Genomic DNA, 19,499 nt, shown 5'->3' with positions numbered 1-19,499 from the left:
TAGATCTTCCTGGAACTGGGGTTACAGACAGTTGAGAGTGAACCCGGATCCTCTGGAAGAGCAGCCCGCACTGTTAACCTCCGAGCTTTCGTTCCAGTCTCACCCTCATCTCCTCAACATCCCATCTCACTTTGCTCCCTCACTCCAGCCCCATTTTGTCTAGGAAAGGAAGAATCTTGGAGCTGGGAAAGCTGCGGGAGGCGGGCGTAGGGCTGAGAAGGCGGAGCCCCATGTGGCGCCGTCGTCAGGGAAACGCGGCGCCGGAAAGCAGAACTACAACTCCCGTCCATCCTTGCGCTCCGGTCCACAAGATGGTGGCGCGCAAGAAGAAAGCCGGAGCGTGCGGCCATGAGGGGAGTATACCGAGCCCACCGGGTTATTCAGGTGAGCAGCTGAGGACCGGCGACAGAATTCTTCGCAGGGAGTTGGCCGGCGGATGGGGAAGGCCACAGCAGCTCGTCAGGTGCCCCGGCGTAGGAGTCTGCCGCGCCAGTTCTGGCCCCTGACGCCGAGGGCGTTCCTCAGAGAGGCCTTGGGAGCGCTTCCTCCAGGCCGCAAGCAGAATCTCGCACAGGAGTTTGTCACCGCTAACCTGCTCGTGTCTGGTTCTTCAACAAGCTCTTCCTGAGTGTGGTGGCCGTAGCTGTTAGACACCTCAGGAAAAGCTTCACTAGCTTTATGGAGATTGGCATCCCACGGTGTAGACTTCCTGGGAAGGTGGGGCTAGCTTGGCATCAGGGGTCGGGGCACATCAACCCCAACCTAAAAATGGGTGGAGGGAAGAGGGTTGGTGTGCCAAGCGGAACAGCCAGTGCCATGGTGCGAGGAGCTGACGGTGAGAGGCAGCGAGTGCCCGGAGAGTTCAGAACGGAGCCTCTGGCTCTCTGTGACCCCCGCCGGCAGTGATTACCCGAGTACATTCTCTCTAGCTCCCCGTGGGTGGGTGGGAGGACGAACTGGCAGGAGTTAGAAGGGGACACCCAGAAAGGAACTTGTGAGACACATAGATTTTCCCTTTTAGCTATTCCAGTCAAGTTCTCAGAAAAGCAGCAGGCTTCGCATTACCTCTATGTGAGACAGCACAGAGTTCGCCAAGACGCCCAGTCCACGTGGCCTCCCAATAGGACCCTTTTTGTCCTCAATGTGCCCCCGTACTGTACAGAGGTAAGTGCCTGGCAGGCGACCAGTGGGTTCTGAATGGGGGCTTGCCATGGGCCCTACAAAATTCTGCCGGTCAGTGAAAATGCCAGCACACCCCCAGTGGAGAATACTGAAAAGACCTGGGCTCTCAGAATAAGAATATGAGCGTTTTTATTTATTTTTTACCTGTCCAGACAGGATGTCATTCCTGTAGGCTATTCTGGGACTCACTGGGTAGCCCAGGCTGGCCTCAGACTTGCTGTACTCCTGCACCACCCCTACCCCGACTCATTACGGTCACACTGGCTTTGAAATTAATTATCCTTCCAACTATCTTTTTGTTTACTGGTTAGTTTTTTCCTTTTTTTTTTTTTTTTTTTTTTTTGTTTTTGTTTTTGTTTTAAAGAAAATCTACCAAAAATCAAGTGTAGTTCTGTCTAGACACACTGATTTTTTGCAGAAACTATTATATTTACTTACTTTTTATTTCTGTGTTTTGTTTCAGATAGTTTCTTGTAGCCTGAGCTGGCTTCATACTTATTATGTAGCTGAGGCTGGCCTTGAACTCCTGATCCACCTCTCAAGTTCTAGGATTACAGGCATGTGTCACTATACTTAGTTTAAAAAGCAGGTTGAGCTGGGTGTTGGTGGTGCACACCTTTAATCCCAGCACTCGGCAGGCAGAGGCAGGTGGATCTCTTTGAGTTTGAGGCCAGCCTGGTTTACTGAGCTAGTTCCAGGACAAGTTCCAAATAACACAGGAAAAAACCCTGCCTCAACACCCCCCCAAGGGGAAAAATAAAGCAGGTTGAAGACTAGCAAGATTCTTGAATAAAGGCACTTGCCACTATGTCCCATAGTCTGAGTTTGAACTCTGGGACACACATAGTGGAAGGAGAAAACTGGCTCCTACAGGTTTCCTCTGACCTCTACACATGTAACATGGAATCCACATACACACATACACCTGTGCACAAACACACACAAACAAATACAATTTTTAAAACTTTTAAATTCTTCCACCTGCCCCCTGAGTGCAGGAATTTCAAGTGTGTGTCACCATGCCTGATGGGATGGATTAGTTTTTTGAGAAGAGAAATCCTAGAGCTAGGGATATAGCTCAGTGGTAGGGTGCTGGCCTGACATCTATGAGGGCCTGGGTTCAGTCCCTAGACCACATAAGTCAGATTTGGAGGCCAGAGGATCAGAAGTTCAAGACCAACCCAGACAATAGGTGGGAGAGGAGCGCTGGGCTGTACAGCTTCATTTCAGAAGCTGACCCTACTGGTCTGTAATCAGCACAGAACCTAAGAGGTTCCCACATGCTCTTTCTGCCAAAGCTTACCACCACCCCAAGCCCAACTCCTGAGTTGATTCTATCAGACTTAGGTGGTAAAGTTTAATGAGTTGTCATCTGAAGTCGGTGGCACTCAAAGTCCTTACTTCTCTTTCATCACAGGCTAGAAACATCTTCCTCCATGTTGTCTTGGGAGCTGGCCAGGGTTGGGACACCTAGACCCTCTGGGTTATATAGACTTGGTGCCTGAGTCCTTGGGGCTGTTGTGGGTGTCTGGAGGCTCTGAGAGGCCTGTGTGTGTTCATGCTCTGCTTCTCTCTGGCCATGACAGGAGTGCCTGTCTCGACTCCTGTCCTCCTGTGGCACCATCAAGACAGTCGAGTTGCAGGAAAAGCCTGACCTTGCTGAGAGCCCTAAGGAGCCAAAGTCGAAGTTTTTTCACCCCAAGACCATCCTGGTAGGCTCAGCAGTAGACTTTGTGGCCCTGGGGTGGTCTCTGCAGCGTCAGGGATATGGCCTCTGATTCTCTCAGATGCGTCACATTCTTTGACTTCTGCCTGTTTCCCTCTCTGCCCTTGCAGGTTCCCAGAACCCTTCTCCCACGTCAGTAGCTTTCTCCTCAGGACTGGTCTCTAGGTTCCAGGAGCCCTGCTCCTCTCCCCTCTCCCCAGGTCCCTCATGTGTCCTTGTGCTACGAGGGAGTCTGACCCAGAATTTGTGCCTTCTCTGTTTATGACCCTAGCTTGGAGGGAGCCTGCTTCTCATTGAGTCCACAGGTGTTCCAGCAGTAGTTGGTCAGCAAGGAGTTTGGCTGTCCTTCACCCAAACTGAGATAACACATAAAATAGTCTAGCACCATCTCCCCTGATCCAGGGCAGGTATGGGGACCTTGTGCCACAAGTGGGAAGGTCCACACTGACATCTCTTCTCACAGGGCTTTCGGGTAGCTTATGTGGTATTCCAGAAGCCAAGTGGAGTGTCGGCTGCCTTGAATCTGAAGGGTCCATTGCTGGTTTCTACGGAGAGCCATCCTGTGAAGAGCGGGATTCATAGTCAGTATTGCTGGCAGTGTCCTGTGGTTTCTTGGGCCTTGGGTTGGTGAGAGACACTTAATAGGGGCAGCGTCTGTGAGTGCCACAAGCTGTGCCCCACTTCCTAAGGGGGCCTGAGCGGCAGAGCTGTGTCTGAGACACATCAGAATACAGCCTGAGCCTTTGGCATCAGGTGAGAAGGCAGCCTGTTGCCACTATAACCTTGTTAGCACCTGCACCCCAAGTCTCTGGACTCTAGAGGCCTCTGCTAGAGGATCTCCACTTGCTGGACATATCTGGGGAAAGCCGAGCTGGTCACTTCTGTATTCTGTACAATTCTGTAATAGCTGTAGTTCTGGCTTCGAATGGGTGTTTATTAAGTGTATGGCCGGCAAAGGTGAAGAACATAACACGAGGCAGACAGCAAAACATCATCAAGCACCCTGGGGCAGCTGGGGCTGGAGGTGCTTGGCTGAGCAGGCCAAGGGAGCAGCATCAAGTGGGAGCTGAGAATACCCCTGAGGACTGGGAGGTTGATTGCCTCCAACAGCAGACACCTACCTGCCTTCCCTGCCCACGGCAGGGCTTTGTCATGGCATAAAAATAGTGCCATCTGCTGGAAGTGATTTGTGTGTTGTTCTCAGGGACATTTAGCAGCTTGCTGTTTTTCCCTATCTCTGCTACAGAGCCAAGGGTCCAAGCTGACACACAAGAGGTTTTGGAGGAGGCAAAGGAAGGCCTTTTAGAGTCTGCTCTCTTTTTTCTTTTTCTTTGGCTTTTCAAGACAGGATTTCTCAGTATTACTTGGAGCCTCACCTAGAACTAATTCTGTAGAGCAGGCTAGCCTGGAAATCACAGAGATCCTCCTCCCTCTGCCTCCCAAGTGCTGGGATTAAAGGGGAGTACCATCAACCCCTGGCTTCTTCTTCTTCTTTTTTTTTTTTTAATTTTTAAAGATTTTACTTTTGTGTGTTTGAGCACCACTTATGTGTCTCATGTACCAGGAAGTTAGAAAAAGGTAGATTTCTACAAATAGTATTAAGGGTGGTTGTGAGCCACTATGTTGTAGCTTGGAATTAACCTATGTCTTCTGTAATAGCAACAAAGCATTTACCAGCCAAGCCATATGTGGTCCCCAGAGTCTACTTTCAACTTGTACAAACAGCGCTTGATGCTTTCGCGGTGTACTTTCTGTCACTTCTCCCTCCCAGTGTAGTTATGTTTCCTTCTCCCTCAGAGTGGATCAGTGACTATGAAGATTCAGTGTTCGACCCTGAGGCCCTGAGAATGGAAGTAGACGCATTCATGGAGGCCTATGACAGGAAGATAGCTGAGGTAGGCGCTGTCGTAGGCCCCGCTTATCAGTGTGCGTGGTCACGAGGAGCTGGCACCACAAGTATTCTGTGGTGGTTGTGGTGCCTGTGAGAGAATGGTGGTGGCAGCCTTTCCTTGGTTACCATAGGGAGTGCAGGCTCCTATTTTAGCTCAGCTGAAACCTGGGCCACCAGGCTGTGTGACGTGACTCTAAATGGTCTGCATGTGGAGGAAGTGTCATTGATATGTGTGTTCTTCAACACTTACAGTGTGGCATCCGGGCCAGCAGAGTGTGTGTGCCCAAGGTGGTTGACCGCAGGAGGGGGCAGTGGGCCTCTAGCCAGTCAGGCATCCTGCTGCTGCTGAGCCTGCCCATCAAAGTCTCTTCCATGCAGGAGGAGACCAAGGCCAAGGAGGAGGAAGGTGTTCCTGATGAGGAGGGCTGGGTGAAGGTGACCCGCAGGGGCCGCAGGCCTGTGCTCCCTCGAACAGAAGCGGCCAGCCTGCGTGTTCTGGAGAGGGAGAAGAGGAAGCGTGCCCGCAAGGAGCTGCTCAACTTCTATGCCTGGCAGCACCGAGAGACCAAGATGGAACGTAAGGCACAGCTGAGGGCACCCCACAGGCCTGGGGCAGGGAGTAGGGTGTCCTCAGGCACATCCTCTACAGGCTCAGGTCTGTGTCCCTGTCCACAGTGCCCCTACTGTTCCCCAGACATAGACAGTATTTGCCCAGGGGCAGAAGCACTTGGGGCAGAGATCTGTCAGCTCCCAACCAGAGGTGTCTGACTACAGAGGAAGAGGGCAGGATAGTGGGGTTGGGGGGATTAGGGCAGCCTGCTTGAGTGTCCCACATGGGAGGACATGCTCTTGCTGCTGTCAGCACGCATGCTGCTCACTGGACTCTTCTGTGGGCCCCTGTCCTCCCCCGAGCATGGGGTGCACTCGGCAGCTGCCTTCAGACCCCAGTTTTGTTGGCACTGACACCTGCCTCACTGTCCCCCACACCTCACACGCTCCTGCCCTGTCCTAGATCCCAAGCCGACCTTACAGATGCAGGTGCCACCTTGGACTTGGGGCACTTGGCGATTGTTTACCTGCTGATTCTGGGGCCCCCAGGACAAGGCTTCATCTAGGGGAAGGGGTCCCTGGGACCGCTGCTTCTCAGGGAGCAGAAGAATGGTTAGGAGTCCGGCTTTCTCTGGGCCTCTCTTCTCCCTGGTACATTTTCTTCTCAAAACCTCACACTTTATCCTCCCTGCTCAGCCTGTAGAGTGGCTGCAGTTAAGGGTGCAGTTCTGTGTCCTGGGAAGATCCTAATTGACCCAGAGCACAGCAGGAGTAGAGGGGGTATGGGGTGGGGAAGGAGCATGTGCAGAGCTGCCCTGAGACATGAGGAATGGAGTCCCCTTCAGTGGGTACCAGGCAGTTAATGCACAGGTACTCTGTGTGACCCCTCCTGTGTCCCTTCAACCCCCAGATCTAGCACAGCTGCGCAAGAAGTTTGAGGAGGACAAGCAGAGGATTGAACTAATGCGTGCCCAACGCAAATTCCGGCCCTACTGAGCTGTTTTGTCTCTGGAGAGCAGGCTTTGAGAACACAACTACCAGCAGGACTTCTCCCTAGGGACTGTGCTTTGGGAAGCAGATTGCAGGCCAAGGAACTGCCTCTGTGTCCCCAGCTCTGTCCCTGTACCCACAGGCTGAGATGCAGGCCATAGCAGGACGTGGCCTTCAGAGAGCTGGCCCTTCCTCCTCCAGCCTGTAAAGACACACCTGGGAAAGCTGACTGAGCATCTGCTCCCACACTTTGCCCTCTATAAAGCCCCTCCCCGAAACAGAGCCATTTGGAATGCAGTGAAGATGGGAGAGGATTTATTGCCACACTGAGTGGTACCAGGACCAGCTCCAGGGACCCCTCCCCAGTCCTGGCCGTGATTGTCACCAGCTCACCTGTCCCCTTCTTGAAGTCAGATATTAAAGATCAGAAACATTTACCCCTGCCCCAAGCTCTGACACAGGATTCTCTGCTGCCTCTCTTGGTCTTCGAGCCCAGTGAGACCCACCCACCTTTGTGTGGGCTGAGGGGGCTGGAGAGAAAGTGTGACCAAGCTCCAAGGCCAGAGCTACAGCATCAAAGCTGTCCTGGGTTGGCTCTGGAGGAAGGAGCTGACAAGTCCAGCCACAAGGTGGTGGTCATTCATGTGGATGTAGTGATTGCCTGGGACTTCCACATACTGGAACCGCTGTTGAAAGGGGCAGGAGATGAGATGCTGCCCATTCAGCAGACTCTCCCATAGATGACTGCCTCCAAGTGGGTCAGGGACAACCTCTGTTCCCAGCAGCCTGGGGACATGGAGGCCCTTCCAGGAATGTAGGCATCTGAGCTGTGACTACAGTGCTGAACAGAGGAGTCACAGTCAGGGTCTCTGGCAGTTTTGATGGAGATGAAGCATTGTCATCGCCATGAAAGCCAGGGTTCAGGACAGCTCCCACTGCAGAAGGCCCTGAATAGGTGACCCCCTTCCTGGTAGCATGCCCGGGCTGTGTGCAAAGGACACAGGCCCAGGTGATTTAAGTGGATGATGACTACACACACCTCTAATTCCAGGACTGGCCTCCCCTTCCCCATGGCCATCACACTTGCTAATGTGCTGGTTCCAGGATGAGTGAAGGCAAGTGCAGGGCTGCCTGTAAGAGGTGGGCCCCACAGAAGGCCTGGCAGGGGTCAGGTGATGACAATAAAACTGAGGATCTGCCAACCAAACTGTTTCCTTCCTGAACTCTGAGTCGTGGATTGCTGGGGAATGGCCACGGAGTGGTGAGGCCTGCCAGCTGCTTGGATACAGAGTGATGCCATCTCAGGTCCAAAGTAATTGAGTCTATGGTACAGGTTTCAGAGCAGAAGACACGCCCACCTTGTGAGCCTCTCAGGGCACACACCTTACCTCTTTTAGGATGTTTCTTAGTGTGTCCACAATGAAGAGCATTGCTTCCTTCTTCTCATCGTTGGCTCGTCTCACATCATAGTACCCCTGTGTTGCTCTGGAAGCAGGAAGTTGGGGTGTCTCTCAGTACTGGATCTTAACTGAGCCCTGTGTCATGTCTGGGTTCGGGACCTGAAGAACCCAATCCTGGGCTGCCTCCCTGTGAGCCTGGATGGATGCTGAAGTTCAGTCATTTCGTGCCAGCTTCCTCTTAGTGCACAATCAGAGTTCCTGCCGGGGAGCAGCTTCCCGTACTGTGCAAAGTGGGGCCCCACAAGCTGAGCTCAGAGCTGAACTGGCTCTCAAGGCCAGGATTTTCTTTAAAATACAACCTCTGGAGGAGTAATGTACATATCACAACCCTCCCCCTGCCTGTTTGAAGCGCAGTGTAGCCTGGGCTGGCCTCAAACTTGTCACAGCCTTGCCATGCTCTCCCTAGTTCTGAATTGCCGGTTTGAGACACCATGCCCAGCCAGCTCCTTGTTTTTAGTTCACATTTGCCATAATTTCTAACAGGGTTAACATTCCCCAACTCTATAATGACTTGAAAGTTTAACTTAAATATTAGTTAAGCTTCCAAACATCCTAGGACCAACTCATGCCAAAGTATCAAATTTCCTCTTATTTCCTTGCTGTTGTCGCTGATGTCACCACCAACCAAAAGGAAAGGACCAGGCTAGACCAACAGCATGTTGCTGGCCTGGAAAATTCCCAACTCAAATTTCTGAATGAGCCTGCTGGTGGTGTTGCAATTCTTTAATCCCAGCACTCAGGAAACAGGCAGAGGCAGGCCTCCATGAACTGCAGGCTATCCCGGTCTATTGAAGGAGTTCCAGGACTGCCAGGGCTACACAGAGAAACCCTGTCTCAAATAAACAAAAAATTCCTGATTGTGAACACAATCATGTGATGTCTGTCACCCCACTGGTCTTCATCATTTACTTGGCTGATCTGACTAGGTGCATGTCCCTGCATGCCACACTCTAATTGCTTCCTTCCTGATGCTGTGCCCTCAAACAGGACAATTTTCCCTAATGGAGTGGGACTTAACAGGCTCCCAAGATTGCCCGTGCCATTTCTGTGTCGTGCATTCTGCTTCATCAGCATGATAACTGGAATCATGAGCATAGCCCATGTTGACTTTCCCCAAAGACCTGCTGATCTGTGCTACAGTCCTCAGCCCTGCCCCCTGCAGTCCTCAGCCCTGCCCTGCCCCCTGCCCTGCCCCCTGCAGTCCTCAGCCCTGCCCTGCCCCCTGCCCTGCCCCCTGCTCCCCTGAGTCCTCACACCTACACCCCTGCTCCCCTGCAGTCTTCACCCTTGCCCCTGTCCCCAGGCTTCCTCTTGCTTTGCATCCCCTCCCCCCCCCCCCAGCTCCTATTGACAAAGATGCTTCCAGTTGAGTGGACTATGGTGTGGTGTCACCCTGGGAGAACTGACACCTTGTGCCAGACTCCCTCCACTGTTCCTGGTCTCTGGGTCATTAAGAGTACTTGTTCTAGACTCACTTGATCATCAGCACATTGGCCCGCAGGCGTCTGATAAAGTGCACAAGCATCTCCTTGCTCAGGAAGTCAAAGCTGTGTTCTGGCTGCAGAAACAAAACCAGGGGAAATCCTTGCTACCAAGTCCCATGTGCACCTGAGTGAGTCCTCCATACTGTGTCTCCACCCAGCCCTCCCTGCTGTCCTTGCTGTTTAGCATGGCTATGCTGCAGTGCCCAAAACGGAGGTTGCAGCCCTGGGCAGCTACTGATGGACACTGCAGCCTCCCTAGGAGAAATGATACAGTTAATAAAGGTACATAATGATGTCAGTACAGCTGGCGGTCAGTGGCAGAGAGCCTGGATGTTCTGCACTGGGCCCTGGGGAGTATCTGATACCCAGTCTAATACACATCATGAAACATTCACTCCTGGCGTGGACAAATGTCTCTGTAGAGTCCTCGTGACAAGACTTGAACCAATCCTAAGACTTCTCATTTCAAACAACTGGGCATGTTGTGACATTCCTACAATGTCACCCTCAAGAGGCAGAGAGGGCTTGGAGGATCTTTGGAGTGTGCTGGCTACCAGCTTAGCCTCTCTGGAAAGTTAGAGACCATCTCAAAAAATAGATACTAAATGGCTGTGAGGAGTGTGGCTGGGGAACTACACCTGACGTTGACCTCTGACCTGCACATGCCCATTGCACGTGCTCACACAGACACACACAGCAAAGTCACTCCTTGTCCTGCTCCTCAGATTAAGAGCACCATGGGTACCTTCTCTAAACAAAGATTCCCACATCAGCTCTGAGCCTCCAGTGTCTCATCTGTTCTCACACAGAGCATCTGCCTGAGATCTGTGGCAAAGCTGCCTCCCAGGGAGGGCAGCTTCTGTGACCTCACTGACAACAAGTGTGGTGGGCAGCGATGGGCACAGTTCTCAACCCTGGCCACAGCCAGCAGCTAACAGGAGGTGGCATCACGCTCAGTCAGGAGGGGACTTGGGCATTGGCCTCTAATCTCCCTCCTTTTCCTCATGAACTGGAACTGTCTGGCTCAAGGCTACAATGAGGCCTGAACCTTAACTTAAAGTTGTGCCAGGCAAGGAGTAGGGGATGCTCTGTCTGCCCATGCTTGCAGACCTGAAGCTTTTCTGAGTGTCTAGTGTGTACAAGGTCTTGAGTTCAATTGCCAGCATCCTACCTTCCCTGTACGTGACAGACAGATTGGGGAAGACATAGAACACTTGTGCATCATTGGTGGGAAGATAAAGCAGTGCAGCCTCTGGAGACAACAGTTTAGCAACTTCTAAAAGATCAGTCACAAGTTACCCTGGGCCCCAGCAATTCTTTTCCAGCATATCCAAGTTCAGGAAACAAGGACTCAGACACTTCTAACTTATACTACAGTAACTTTGTTTTCAATTGCCAAAACGAAACCCCAATGTCTATCGTCAGAGGGCTAGACATGGAAAAGATGGTGTGGGGCCAGAAAGATGGCTCAGTGGATAAACGCATGCTCCAAGCTGACTGAGTGTGAACCATGACACTCATATGAAGGGAGGACACACTCCCAAGAGTTGTCCTGACTTCTACAGTGGCATCCCCGGCCCTTGCTCATACACTCACACACACAGACAAATAATATTAAATAAATGATAAATAGATGTCAAATAGATGTTTAAAAAAAAATCCTCCCAGAGACTTCCTTGCTTCTTTCTCAGCATCAGGGGATTACAGTCCCCAGGTTGGAACAGCTAGTCTTTGGTGTCACACAGGTGTGAAAGTGGATGTGTGTTTCACATGGAAGGATCTGGAAAGCATGATGCTAGGGAGAAGAAGCCAGGCACAGAAGGATAAGCATAGGTACCTCATGAGAGTAGAATCACACAGTGGATTTCACAGTTATAGAAAAGTAAATTAGGAGTTGCTGGAGAGACTGGGGAGGACTTAGTGTTTTAATGGGTTCAGTGTTTACTGAGGGTGACAGAGGCTGGGTTATAGGTGTTGGGGACAGTTCCACAAAACAATATATTTAATACTACCCCGGCATCTACAATGGGGGCTCTCTCTTCTGTATCTCTGCTATGTATCCTGAAGGAAGCTGGAAGACAGTGGCACTTACCATAGCCAGCCTCCGGTCCCTGTTCAGCACCACACCTGGGGAAAGCACAAAGCATGGTGGCTTCAGTGACAACTGTTACAGGAATGGACTCACCTGGCTTCCCAGGGAAGTCCCAGTCTTTTCACACAGTGCTCCCATCTGGGCTGGCAAAAGCCACCCTGTCATCAGGCAGCCCTGTCCTTCTGTCCTGGGATTCTTCTAGAGCACAGCAGAGCTTGGTCAAGGCTGTCTGACCACAGCACATGGGCATCTGCTCAGACCCCAAGGGACAGCGAAGGATGATGATGGAGACAATCAGGTTCTCTCATCCTTCCCTCTCTTTCTGTTGTTTGTAGACAGCATCTCACTATGTGCCCCTTGATGGCCCGGAACTCACTCTGTACACCAGGCTTGCCTCAACTCACAGAGATCTGCCTGTCTCTGCCTCCAAGATTAAAGACACTGGCTGCACTCTAGTCTCCAACTCTCATCTCAGAGAAAGAGACTGTTCATTTGGTTGTTTAAACACTAGAAAACAGGGAGTAATGGAGACCCCTGGTATCCTTGTCAGACTTGGTCCCTACCATGTTTGATGGATAACTCTACCCAACTAGAAAGGTTTAGCCATGCCCTACCCTCTGCCACATCCATGATTTCCAGAGAACTGTGTTCAGGAGTGTGTGTGGTGGGCAGAGCAGCCTCAGCTGTCATGTAGGAACTCACAAGCCTTGGAAGTTTCCACGAGCTGTCAGGGAATGGAAAAGCCAACTGTGGGGACCTGCTCCAACAAGGTAAAATGGAAGGGTTACAAGACTCAGGGTTGGGAGAGACCTGCCTACAAGTGGAGTTGAGGTCAGAGAACTGAACCCTATAGATTATCTTCTGAGCTCCACATAGGTTCATGGCTTGCTCACGTGTCCAAGCATGCACACACACATGTAGGGAGCAGAGGGAAGCCTGAGTGGATGAGGTCCTGAGTAAATGTGTGCTGTTGACAGGGGCATGACCATTTTTCAAGGAGCCAGAGCCTCAGACCCATGGAGGAAAGGCACAGTGTCCGCACCAAGTTCCCCTAAGACTCAAGGGAAATGGCACAGCCTTGCTCTGGTCTCACTGTGGATATTGACAGTATGTGCAGGAACTGCTCACCATAACTCCCACTTTGCCCCTGGTATATACAGCCTGAATACAGTTCCCCACAGAGATCGCTCCTGTCAGACTAGTTAAACCTGCCTCCTGGATTCAGAAGTTCCAGAAGGCCCTTGTCCTTGTTTATCTGTGTGAGAATGGAGGAGAATGGAGAGAGGGAGGGGTAAGGAGACAGAGAGCAGGAGCTAGAGGCCCAAAACAATGCATTCCAAACACTGTATCCAGAGAGCCAGCAGGATCTGAATCTACCTTCTCCTAAGCTAATTATGCTACAGAGGGGTGCTCCCACAACAGTGCTCCCACCCCTTGCCTGCTCCCCAGCACAGAGGATCACCTTCTCAGCAATGGCCACTGTCTCCTTAGTGACCACTCAGCATCTGTGCCCACATTTCAGGCAACTCAGGACTGTCAGATTCCCTGGTCTGCATGGGATAATGCCATTTCTGTACAAGCCATCTTTGTGGGGCACAAGAGCCTAGACCCTCACCTTCATAAGTGTGTAGGGAAGGGACAGGATCAGGGTAAACTCTGATAGATCTGAAAGGCAGTCTGCACCTGAACTCTCCAGGCCTGCTCCCTGTGGGCCACACTGTGCTCTTATATCCTAACCTACAGGGGCAATGTGTAGGCCAGATGGCCTCTTTCAGCATTTGGAATTCTAGCAACACAGGACCGGTTTGCCACATGACAACCTGTCTCTGCCAGGGGGTATCTTGGCTAAAGTGCTCAGCACTCCCTACTGCCCTCCTCTTGGCCAACAGGGTTCCACAACTTGCCCCAGGTAGGTTAAGGGATACATACTTCTTTTGGTTCTGCGGAAATTAATTTTCACAAGCCCAATTGAGCTGGACAGGCTGTGAGAGCAACATCCTATTGAACTTGTCTGTTTCCTAACACACTGCGGGGAGTCCCATTGTGACTAAGAGAGCACCAACAGGAACTGAATCCTGGTTTTTGTGCCAATCTGGGGCCCTATGTGTCTCATCACACCACCCCACACAAGCTTTTACCTCACCTGAGAGAGTCTCCAAGCCCCTGCTCCAGGGCTTTCCTCACTCACTCATGGTTTACTTCTGAGTTTGGTTAATGTGAACTTGACAGGCTTTGCAATCTCCATGGAAACAAACCTCTGGCTTGTCTCTGAGGAGTTTCTAGATGAGACTGAGGTGGGGAGGTCCACCCTGACTCTGGGCAATTCTACCCTGTGGCCTGGGTTCAGTGACTGAACAACTGTGAACTGGGAATCAGCACTAATCTCTCCCTGCTTCCTTGCTGTGCTCACAATATGACCAGCTGCCCCCTGCTCCTGCCGCCATACCCATCCCTTCCAGGTGGACAGTTCCCTGTGACTGAGAGCCAAAACAAACCCTTACATCCTCTCTGCTTCAGCAACAGACATGTGCCTAATGCTTTGTTATCCCCTGTTTTCTTCCTAAGTTTACTTTTTCTGAAGGCTCCTCCGTGCCCAGGCCCAGGAGGTGTCTGCTCCACAGAGGCATTTGTAAGTGCTGCCCTCGGGAGCTGTGCCACCTCTACAGATGGCAGCTCCATTGAGACGGGGACACTGGCTCACTGGACACTGGACACTGGCCTTCATGGGGAATGCAACTCCCAGCTTGGTGAGGGTTTCTTGACAAAACATGGGAGAAGTAATGCAGAAGAGACTATCACCTGAGAGGCTGCCAGGGCCACGGCACCTGCTCCCAAAGGCCCAGCAGGGCACCGCCATGACGGCCACCAAGTTTAGTGCCAATGGCTGCCAGCCTTCACACAGAGTGTGGTTTTCTACAACGCTTATGTGACCTTGTACGAGGCACTCGGCAATGTGCAGCCTCAGTTTCCCCTGCTCTCACAGGGCGTGTGAGAGGCAATGGAAGAGTCAAGGAAACACTTCAGGCACAAAGAACCAGCTTGGCCCATGAAGCCCCCCATGTCTTCCCTCAGTAATAAAGTCAGTGAGTCCTTACCTGTGCCCATCTTCCTGGTTCCTCTCTGTAGCAGGAGTTCCCCACACTCTTTATTCAAGTGGCTATTTTTATTCAGGAGCCTGGGGAGACAGAAAGACACTAAGGGAACCATGCCTTGATCAAGCCCGGGGGTTTTGGAAGAAAGGAAACCAGGCAGCTGGATGTGGTGTGCCCATCTTTAATTCCAGAGCTTAAGGAGGCTGAGGCAGAAAGATCTGAATTCAAGGCCAGTCATGGGTATATTATGAGTTCAAGGCCAGCCTGAATTATACCTAAATCCCTGGAAAAAGAACAAACAAACAACAGAAACGGCTAGGGATGTGGCTCAGGGGTAAAGTGCTTGAGGGCTTTGGTTCAAACTCCAGGAAGTATGGAAGTGAGGAGGAAGGGGAGATGGAGGGAAGGGAGGCTACATGAACTGTGTGTCCTTCTGAACCAGTGGGGTATTTGCTGCATCAGCGTGTCTGCCTGGTATTGTGTGTGTGTGTGTGTGTGTGTGTGTGTGTGTGTGTGTGTGTGTGTGTGTGTTCTTTCCTCTAGACAACAACAAAGGAGTGAATCCCTGTGCTACTGTGCAGAGTGCCAGATGCAGTGGTTACAAAGATGACCAGGGCATTCCCAGTCAGGCCAGGGGTGCAGAATTTAGAGGCTGACATTAACACAGGGCAGTGTGGGTTGTCCACGGTAGAAGCCACCAGACAGCTCCAGCAGGAGATGGGAGAGAACTGCAGGTAATTGTTCAGTAGGCTAAGGTTGGTAGCCAGAGGGCAGAGGTGAGCCAACAGAGCATGAACCTGAGGGGCAAGAAAGAGACCCCTGTAAAGCATGGTACGGAGGGGCGGTGACAGCAAGGGGCTTCTGAGGAGTGTCCTGGAGGCCGGTGCTGAGTGCAAACCAGAGGGAAGGAAGACTGGGGAGAGGGGTAGGAGTGGGTGAATGACATTGTAAGGAGGGGAGGAAGCAGCAGGGGAGTGGACAAGGCTCTACCTTCTCCCTGACTTGGAGAGTTTCCACCCAGGGCACAGCTGTCCCAGCCCTCCTCTGCCCTGCCCCTGCTGCCAGCACCCACCTCTGTAACAAGTCTTCCATGTTGGACACCCTCAAGGAATTCTGGGAAGCTTCCACTTGCAACATGTGTTCTATGTTCCTCTGTTTGTAGGTCAGGATATTCTCTGGTTCCTATGGATTTAGCAGAACTGATGAATACGGACCCCCTAAACCAGGGGTTCCAGCCCCTTCCTGGGTCCTGCCCCCTGTCCTCGGTGTCCCTCTGAGGGGAATCAGACCCTGGTAGTCATCCTGCTCATGGTGCTTTCTCATCCAGCACAGGCTTGCATGGCACAAAGACAGGGCAGTGCTTTGTTGAAGTGATACTACGTTTCCACTCAGGGCAGACTTTTTCACTGACTTCAATCAATGTTGTCATTGCTAGGCAAAGTAGATGGGCCTGAGATTCATCTGCGATACACCATGTCCCCATGCCAGAAGACCACAGGTTCAGGCCCTTGCGGGCTCACTGCCGCCCAGCACCACCCAGGAGAATGTCCCAAAGATCTATACTTGTTTCATCAGTGGGAAACTACAGAGACAAAAGGGCAAAGCCTGGTTACTGGGTTCCACAATAACCTATGAGCTAATGTTTCTTGCAATGGAAAATTACTGAGTGCTTCCAATGTACAGGGACTGGAGACATGGGGGTAAAAACTATTTCCAGCCAGGTAACGGAAGCACACTTTTAAACCCAGCACTTGGGAGGCAGCTGCAGGAGCATATCTATGAGATTGAGGCCACTCTGTTCTACAGAACTAGTTCCAAGAGAGCAAAGGCCACACAGAAAAACCTGTCTCAAAAAACAAACAAAAAATAAATTCTAGTTAAGAGGTTAAGTGGTTGGGGCAGCAGGATTGCCAGGACTTCATGGCTAGCCTTGTTTACAGAATGAGCTCCTGTCTCAAAAAAGACAGATAGAGTTCTTGTCCTTCAGGAAGGTGTGGCCACACTGTAAACGAGAAGATGTAAATGGACAGTGAAGTCCTCTGGAGGAAACTAACTCCCTTAGGGTCACACAGTAGGTAAAGGACAGAGCCTAGTCTCACATACAGAGTCAGTACTGGCTGTTGTGAATGCTGGTGGTGGTATTTTTCTATCAGCCACACTCACAGTGGGTTTCATGTGCACAGCACAAAGGAATGGATTAGATGTTAGGGCAGGGAGCTTCCTGTGGCCCAGAACTTCCTCTACCCATGGCTGCCCCTTCATCCTCATTCTGAGTTTCACAGTCTATGCTGGATCCAGCCGCATTCTCCAGAATGCAGGCCACAGAGCAGGCCTTCCAAGAGTTCCCATGCCCTGCCCCTGACAATCTCAGGGTCACAAGCTTCAGAATGCTGCCCTCTAATTGTCCCCTTCTGCCACACTCTCATGCTTCCTTAATGTCCACAGGAGACAGAGCTGAAGGCAACCCCCCAAAGTCTGGGGACCCCATGACAATCTCCAGGAAGCCTCTCCCTACATTACAGTCCAGGACAAGTGGCGTTGATTCCAGCAAGATCAGTTTGTCCACCATCTCGGGGAAGATGCAGGCAAACTGGAAAGTGACAAGAGAGCCACAAGTGAGTGTGTGAAGGCAGAGGCCTCAGCAGAGCTGGAGCCTGCTGCTCCCAGGTGCGCTTCTCCCTGACCTAGCTGCAGACCGCAGCCAGCTTGGATGAGACACGCAGAAACTCCATAGGGAGCCATGCCCAGGACACAGTGGACATGTGAAGTTGCCTCTGACTAAGGGGTGCTGGCTACTGCATCCACTGCATGAAGGGGTTCTTCCTATCTTACCTCCTGCTGGTCTCCTCCCCATGCCCCCAGAAAGGTCCCAGGTGACCCCAGAAGAGCCAGGTACTCACCATGCCGGCCACAGTGCCACCTGCCAGGCAAGAGAACAGTACTGAAGTCTGTGTGTCCCCTCTCCAGCTCCAAATCCTCCCCCAGCCCTTTCCTGTGCTCTGTCCCTCCCCAGCGCCTCTCCCACCATGGGGTTGGGACTCAGCATATTCAACTAGGAGCCCCTACCTGGGCCACAAAGGTCCCTCCACCTGAAAACCTTGTAAGGCCACCCTGCACACTCCTCTGAGACCAGAGGCCCAGTCCCTAAGGTAAGTGCTTGAGGACTCCCTTCCTCCTTAGAAGGGCAGGGAAAGGTACCAGGTACCACTGTGTCAAATTTTCTCTCTCTCCTATAGCCCTCCAGAGAACCCAGGGCCAGTGTAAAGCTGACTCACCAAAACTGTGGCCCATGAAGGAAAACCGATTCCATTTAAATGCTGGAAAACACAAATTCAAAGAGAATGTTTGCACAGTCCAGCCTTACTCTAAACTTTTTCCTGTTCCTGGCTTGGACTCCCTCCAAGTACCTGCAGCACCCCACCCAGGAGACCAGCTGAGGGGCTCAGCTCCACTGTGGGAAGCTCTTAGTGGAGGAAGCAAGCTCTTCTCAGTTGCTGGGAGAACTGGAGCCAGACCCCAGGTATCCACTGCCCAGCACTCCTGTCTCCCAGACACTGCATCTTACCTCCTAGGATGAGAGGGTTGTGGCAGAGTCACACACACACACACATACACACACACACACACACACACACACACACACACTCACTCCTGCATGACTCCCACTCTGTCTCTCGCTCACCTGCTGCTACCCTTCTGACCTCACTCACAAAATGTAGGTGGTAATACGGGAGCCCTGGGCTGTAATGGGAGGAGAGCCCGTGACCTCCGAAATCCATGGCCACATAATGAAAGTCTGCAGCAGAGAGAGGAGGGAGAGGCAGGGGCTGCATGGCAGCTTCCACCCCCTCCACAGTCCCTCAGCCCATAGCCCCACCTTGTGGAAGAAGAGGAATGAGTCTGTCAAAGGAGTTGGCATTGTCCAGCCAGCCATGCAGGCAGAGGACTGGAGGGTTCTTCTGGGAGCCCCAGACTTTGACAGCAATGTGGCCCCAAGGCACAGCCAGCCTCAACTCTGAGAACAGACCTGTAAGGTAGAAGCAGACATTTGCCCCTGCATCCATGAACCCAGGACTTCCTCAGACCCTCATCTGTGTATGCTCCAGCATGCATGGGCGTTCGTGCTACCGGCCTATGTCCTGGCTCTGGACAGACAGACAGACTGCCAGATGCCCTGTGGAAGGAAAGACAACCGGGTCCCTTTGGTGACAGATATAGCTGAGTAGGGTTTTTGGATGTACCAATTGGTGTTGGACCAGAACAGGAAGGAGTTGGTTGACCCCTGCCACTTGGGGCTGTATGTCCTAGGACTGTGTTCTTCACTCCTCTCCATCATCAGTCCCTTTCTGTTAAACTGGAGTAAAGAGATTACCATACCTCTTCACTATGGCACCCTTTTTAATAATCCCAAGTGCCTGAAACTTCAAGCATTATTGAACCTCATACCTTGAATGTCATCTATACATATATACATATAAAACAATAGATTATGATAAAGAGTTGTGGTGCTACATGCTCTACTCAACGAGGTAAAAATAGGAAGGATCAGGAATTCGATGTCAGCTTTGACTACATGAGACCTTGTCTCATAAACCATAAATCACAGAAACAAACATTGTAATGAAAATTTGTGCAGTGGTTTCTGACTCTAGATATATTGCATAAGAACAAAGTACAACAATGTGTATTTGTAATCCTAACCCTATGGAGGCAGAGGCAGGTGATTTGCAATCAGTTCAGGACAGGCTGATATAGGGAATTCCAGACTCACTAAAGCTACATTCAATGAGATAATGAGAGGTCCTGGAAGACAGTCTTTAAGATGGCTCGGGGTCTTAGGACACCAGAGTAGCATGCAACTCAAAACTGGACTTTGCAGTAAATATTTTGGGCATTTGGGACCTGAACCCTTGGAAACAGAAACTGGGGAGATTACCCTGGCCAGTATTTTCTAAGTCTTCAGAGCCGGGCCAGGGGAGTCGCAGTAGTTGGACTATTGCCATTCTCAGTACACAGACCACAAAACATAGGCA

General features: G+C 51.5%; 2 protein-coding genes across 2 annotated transcripts; one reads left to right on the top strand and one right to left on the bottom strand.

Moving 5' to 3' along the window:
- Window positions 1–227: 227 nt before the first annotated feature.
- LOC127225869 (ribosomal RNA-processing protein 7 homolog A) lies at window positions 228–7,545 on the top strand. Its single transcript, XM_051189493.1, has 7 exons — window positions 228–384; window positions 1,022–1,164; window positions 2,769–2,894; window positions 3,372–3,489; window positions 4,706–4,803; window positions 5,178–5,376; window positions 6,259–7,545. The coding sequence occupies exons 1-7, from the start codon at window positions 231–233 to the stop codon at window positions 6,342–6,344; spliced, it is 924 nt and encodes a 307-aa protein (XP_051045450.1). The 5' UTR covers window positions 228–230; the 3' UTR covers window positions 6,345–7,545.
- Window positions 6,876–18,530, bottom strand: LOC127225628 (serine hydrolase-like protein). Its single transcript, XM_051189110.1, has 11 exons — window positions 18,344–18,530; window positions 18,149–18,262; window positions 17,742–17,783; window positions 17,367–17,386; window positions 16,982–17,056; window positions 15,539–15,648; window positions 14,470–14,549; window positions 11,375–11,409; window positions 9,274–9,356; window positions 7,727–7,823; window positions 6,876–7,024 (listed from the first exon to the last, which is right to left on the bottom strand). The coding sequence occupies exons 1-11, from the start codon at window positions 18,528–18,530 to the stop codon at window positions 6,905–6,907; spliced, it is 963 nt and encodes a 320-aa protein (XP_051045067.1). The 3' UTR covers window positions 6,876–6,904.
- Window positions 18,531–19,499: the final 969 nt, after the last annotated feature.

The sequence above is a fragment of the Phodopus roborovskii genome, unplaced genomic scaffold, assembly GCF_943737965.1.
Source record: "Phodopus roborovskii unplaced genomic scaffold, PHOROB, whole genome shotgun sequence".
NCBI lineage: Eukaryota > Metazoa > Chordata > Mammalia > Rodentia > Cricetidae > Phodopus > Phodopus roborovskii.
This window is presented reverse-complemented; position numbering and strand designations above follow the sequence as displayed.

Coding starts and splice junctions, on each gene's coding strand:
- LOC127225869 (XM_051189493.1), top strand. CDS start 231: ATGTGGCGCCGTCGTCAGGGAAACGCGGCGCCGGAAAGCAGAACTACA. Junction 2,895..3,371: donor TTCACCCCAAGACCATCCTG/GTAGGCTCAGCA, acceptor CTCTTCTCACAG/GGCTTTCGGGTAGCTTATGT. Junction 3,490..4,705: donor TGTGAAGAGCGGGATTCATA/GTCAGTATTGCT, acceptor CTTCTCCCTCAG/AGTGGATCAGTGACTATGAA.
- LOC127225628 (XM_051189110.1), bottom strand. CDS start 18,530: ATGGATGCAGGGGCAAATGTCTGCTTCTACCTTACAGGTCTGTTCTCA. Junction 11,410..14,469: donor AACCAGGAAGATGGGCACAG/GTAAGGACTCAC, acceptor TGCTTTCCCCAG/GTGTGGTGCTGAACAGGGAC. Junction 9,357..11,374: donor GGGACCGGAGGCTGGCTATG/GTAAGTGCCACT, acceptor TTGTTTCTGCAG/CCAGAACACAGCTTTGACTT.